The sequence below is a fragment of the Malurus melanocephalus genome, unplaced genomic scaffold (genome assembly GCF_030028575.1).
Source record: "Malurus melanocephalus ecotype Western Australia unplaced genomic scaffold, MMel_1.1 scaffold_3933, whole genome shotgun sequence".
Classification (NCBI taxonomy): domain Eukaryota; kingdom Metazoa; phylum Chordata; class Aves; order Passeriformes; family Maluridae; genus Malurus; species Malurus melanocephalus.
This window is the reverse complement of record NW_026627165.1, coordinates 1-4,621: the sequence shown is the minus strand read 5'-3', so window position 1 is coordinate 4,621 and position 4,621 is coordinate 1. Positions and strand designations below refer to the sequence as shown.

At 53.6% G+C, this 4,621-nt stretch overlaps 1 protein-coding gene across 1 annotated transcript; it reads right to left on the bottom strand.

Moving 5' to 3' along the window:
• Positions 1–35: 35 nt before the first annotated feature.
• LOC130588254 (vacuolar protein sorting-associated protein 72 homolog) lies at positions 36–3,427 on the bottom strand. Its single transcript, XM_057389200.1, has 3 exons — positions 3,296–3,427; positions 2,925–3,070; positions 36–2,321 (listed from the first exon to the last, which is right to left on the bottom strand). Exons 1-3 carry the CDS (start codon positions 3,425–3,427, stop codon positions 1,943–1,945), a joined length of 657 nt encoding a protein of 218 aa, XP_057245183.1. The 3' UTR covers positions 36–1,942.
• Positions 3,428–4,621: the final 1,194 nt, after the last annotated feature.

Here is a 4,621-nt window from a genome sequence, read left to right as displayed (position 1 = left end):
GTGATCTCATAAATCATTTATTTATTGTAAGGTCTCCTGGGAAAAAAAAGGGTTCCACCCCATATTTATTGTAGGATCTCTGGAAAAGAGGTGCCAATCCCTCTATTTATTGTAGGATTTTGGGAAAAGGGTTCCACAAACCACTTTGTTTATTGTAGGATCTCCTGAAAAAGGGGCTCCCACCCCAAAATTTCCACAGGATCTCTTGGAAAAGGTGTCCCCACCCCATATTTATTGTAGGATTTCTGGAAAACCGCTTTATTTATTGTACCATGTCCTGGAAAAAGGTGTTCCCACCGTGATTTTTAGGATCTTCTGGAAAAGGGGCTCCCACCCCATATTTTTGTGGGATCTCCCACCACCCCAAACAAACCAACCCTAACTCTGCTTTATTCCTTAATCCAACACCCTCGGTGAACACTGACCCCACAAAAAACCGGCACTTGGGGTGATCCCATATCCCAGCATCCCAACATCCCAATATCCCAAATCCCAACACCCCAATGATTTCAGGCACTGGGAACGCTTTGTTTGATGATGATTTTTTGCTGAGGTCCAGAGGGCTCGGGGTCTGGTTGCTCCCATATCCCAATATCCCAAAATCCCAATATCCCAAAATCCCACACCCCAACCTTTAGGAATTGGGCACTTTCTGTTCGATAACGATTTTGTGTCACTTTTGGTGCGGTCTTCTTAACAAAACCACCACTCCCATCCACCCCAAATCCCATATCCCAAAATCCCACACCCCAACCTTTAGGAGGTGGGCACGCTCTGTTTGATGACAATTTTTTTTGTGTCCTCAATGGGATCTCCTCAACAAAACCATCACACCCATCCACCCCAAATCCCAAATCCCAATATCCCAAAATCCCACACCCCAGCCTTTAGGAGGCAGGCACGCTCTGTTTGATGACGATTTGGTATCATTTTTGGGGGGGTCTCCTCAACAAAACCATCGCTCCCATCCACCCCAAAACCCCGACGTCCCAAAATCCCACACCCTTTATGAGGCGGGCACGCTCTGTTTGATGACGATTTTCTGGCGGCTGGGCCGAGCAGCCCGTGGGCTGTCACGTATTTGCGGTTGATCCCAAATCCCATATCCCATATCCCAAATCCCATATCCCATATCCCATATCCCAAATCCCATATCCCAATACCCCAAATCCCATATCCCAATACCCCAAATCCCAAACCCCAACCTTTATGAGGCGGGCACGCTCTGTTTGATGATGATTTTCTGGCGGCCAGGCCGCGGTCCCGGGCTGTCGGTGCCGGTGGCCATGGCGGCAGCAGCAGCACTGGGCAGCCCGTGGGCTGTCACGTATTTGCGGTTGATCCCAAATCCCATATCCCAATACCCCAAATCCCACAATGCCAAATCCCAAGACCCCAGTGTCCTGACACCCCAATATCCCAAAATCCCAGATTTCAGGCACTGGGCATGCTCTGTTTGACGACGATTTGGTATCATTTTTGGTGAAGTCTCCTCAACAAAACCATCACTCCCATCCACCCCAAAACCCCGATATCCCAAAATCCCACACCCCAACCTTTAGGAAGTGGGCACGCTCTGTTTGATGACAATTTTGTGTCATTTTTGGTGGGGTCTCCTCAAGAAAACCATCGCTCCCATCCACCCCAAAACCCCGATATCCCAAAATCCCACACCCCAATCTTTAGGATGCGGGCACGCTCTATTTGATGACGATTTTCTGGCGGCGGCGCTGGGCAGCCCATGGTCAGTCACGTATTTGCGGTTGATCCCAAATCCCATATCCCAATATCCCATATGCCAAACCCCACACTCCAACCTTTAGGATGTGGGCACACTCTGTTTGATGACAATTTGATATCATTTTTGGTGGGGTCTCCTCAACAAAACCACTGCTCCCATCCACCCCAAAACCCCATATCCCAAAATCCCAAACCCCAACCTTTATGAGGCGGGCACGCTCTGTTTGATGACGATTTTCTGGCGGCCGGGCCGCGGTCCCGGGCTGTCGGTGCCGGTGGCCATGGCGGCAGCGGCGGCGCTGGGCAGCCCGTGGGCAGTGACATATTTTCGGTAAGCCTCGCGGATGATGCGGAAGGCGCGGGCGTTGGAGTAGGGGATGTCGGTTATGGGGTCGCGGTAYAGGGCCGGTTTGTGGGTGACGGGGCACAGCTCCCGCACCGGCAGCCGCGGGGGTTTGGATTTGGGGAAGCAGCGCTCRAAGGTGGCGTCGTCGCTGAAGGAGATGAAGGTGCGGGAGCATTTCCCGGGGGATAACGGGGCGGGAGCGGGAGCGGGAGCGGGCTGAGAGTCGGGGTCCAGCCTGGAATGGGGACAGGGACGTGTTGGGGACAGAGGATGGATCCCATCCAGTGCCCCGAGACATTTGGGGTGCTCAGGTGGGGCCCAGAACCTCCCATGGGATTTGGAGCCCAAAACCTGCTTTTCCCATGGGATTTGGGGCACAAAACCTGCTTTTCCCATGGGATTTCATTACCAAAACCTGCTTTCCCTATGGGATTTGGGGCACAAAATCTGCTCTTTCCATGGGGTTTGGGGTACAAAATCTGCTTCTCCTATGGGATTTGGGGCCCAAAACCTGCTTCTCCCAAGGGGTTTGGGGCCCAAAACCTGCTTTTCCCACGGGATTTGGGATGTCAAACATGGCACCCAAACCCACTTTTCCCATGGGATTTAGGGTGTCCAAGGTGGGTCCCATAAACCTCGACACCAATGGGATTTAAGGGTTCCAAGGTGGGCCCCAAACCCTTCTTTTCCCACAGGATTTGGGATATCAAACATGATACCCAAACCCGCTTCTCCCCCAAATTGGAATTTTGGGATTTGGGGGCTCCAAGACGCAGCCCAAACCCCCTGGAGCAGCTCCAGGGCAGGGGAACATTTGGGATTTGGGGATCCCACTCACCCCTCGACGTCCACGGGGTCGTCGCGGCCGGCCTCGGGCAGCAGGGGCATGGTCAGRGACCAGTAACGGATCACGGGGCCCACGATCTTGCGCTTCTTCTGCACCTGCTTCTTCTTGTCGGCCTCCAGGCGCTCGTAGTTCTCTGGGATCNATCCCAAATCCCATATCCCAATACCCCAAATCCCATATCCCAATACCCCAAATCCCAAACCCCAACCTTTATGAGGCGGGCACGCTCTGTTTGATGACGATTTTCTGGCGGCCGGGCTGGGCAGCCCGTGGGCAGTGATGTATTTGCGGTTGATCCCAGCATCCCATATCTCAAATCCCATATCCCAAACCCCAAATCCCAACCTTTATGAGACGGGCACGCTCTGTTTGATGACGATTTTCTGGCGGCCGGGCCGCGGTCCCGGGCTGTCGGTGCCTGTGGCCATGGCGGCGGCGGCGGCGCTGGGCAGCCCGTGGGCTGTCACATATTTGCGGTTGATCCCAAATCCCATATCCCAATATCCCAAATCCCAAGATCCCAGTTTCCTGACACCCCAATATCCCAAAATCCCGGATTTCAGGCACTGGGCACGCTCTGTTTGATGACGATTTTCTGGCGGCTGGGCTGCGGTCCCGGGCTGTCGGTGCCGGTGGCCATGGCGGTGGCGGCGGTGCTGGGCAGCCCGTGGGTTGTCACGTATTTGCGGTTGATCCCAAATCCCATACCCCAATATCCCAAATCCCACAATGCCAAATCCCAAGACCCCAGTGTTCTGACACCCCAATATCCCCAAATCCCGGATTTCAGGCACTGGGCATGCTCTGTTTGATGACGACTTGGTATCATTTTTGGTGTGGTCTCCTCAACAAAACCATCGCTCCCATCCACCCCAAAACTATATCCCAAAATCTCAAACCTCAACCTTTATGAGGCGGGCACGCTCTGTTTGATGACGATTTTCTGGCGGCGGCACTGGGCAGCCCGTGGGCAGTGATGTATTTGCGGTTGATCCCAAATCCCATATCCCAGTATCCCATATGCCAAACCCCACACTCCAACCTTTAGGATGTGGGCACACTCTGTTTGATGACAATTTTGTGTCATTTTTGGTAGGGTCTCCTCAAGAAAACCATTGCTCCCATCCACCCCAAAATCCCGATATCCCAAAATCCCACACCCCAATCTTTAGGATGCGGGCACGCTCTATTTGATGACGATTTTCTGGCGGCGGCGCTGGGCAGCCCGTGGTCAGTCACGTATTTGCAGTTGATCCCAAATCCCATATCCCAATATCCCATATGCCAAACCCCACACTCAACCCTTTAGGATGCGGGCACACTCTGTTTGATGACGACTTGGTATCATTTTTGGTGCGGTCTCCTCAACAAAACCACTGCTCCCATCCACCCCAAAACCCCGATACCCCAAAATCCCAGACCCCAATCTTTATGAGGCGGGCACGCTCTGTTTGATGACGATTTTCTGGCGGCCGAGCTGGGCAGCCCGTGGGCAGTGATATATTTGCGGTTGATCCCAAATCCCATATCCCAATATCCCATATCCCAAATCCCAAAATCCCACACCCCAATCTTTATGAGGCGGGCACGCTCTGTTTGATGACGATTTTCTGGCGGCCGGGCCGCGGTCCCGGGCTGTCGGTGCCGGTGGCCATGGCGGCAGCGGCGGCGCTGGGCAGCCCGTGGGC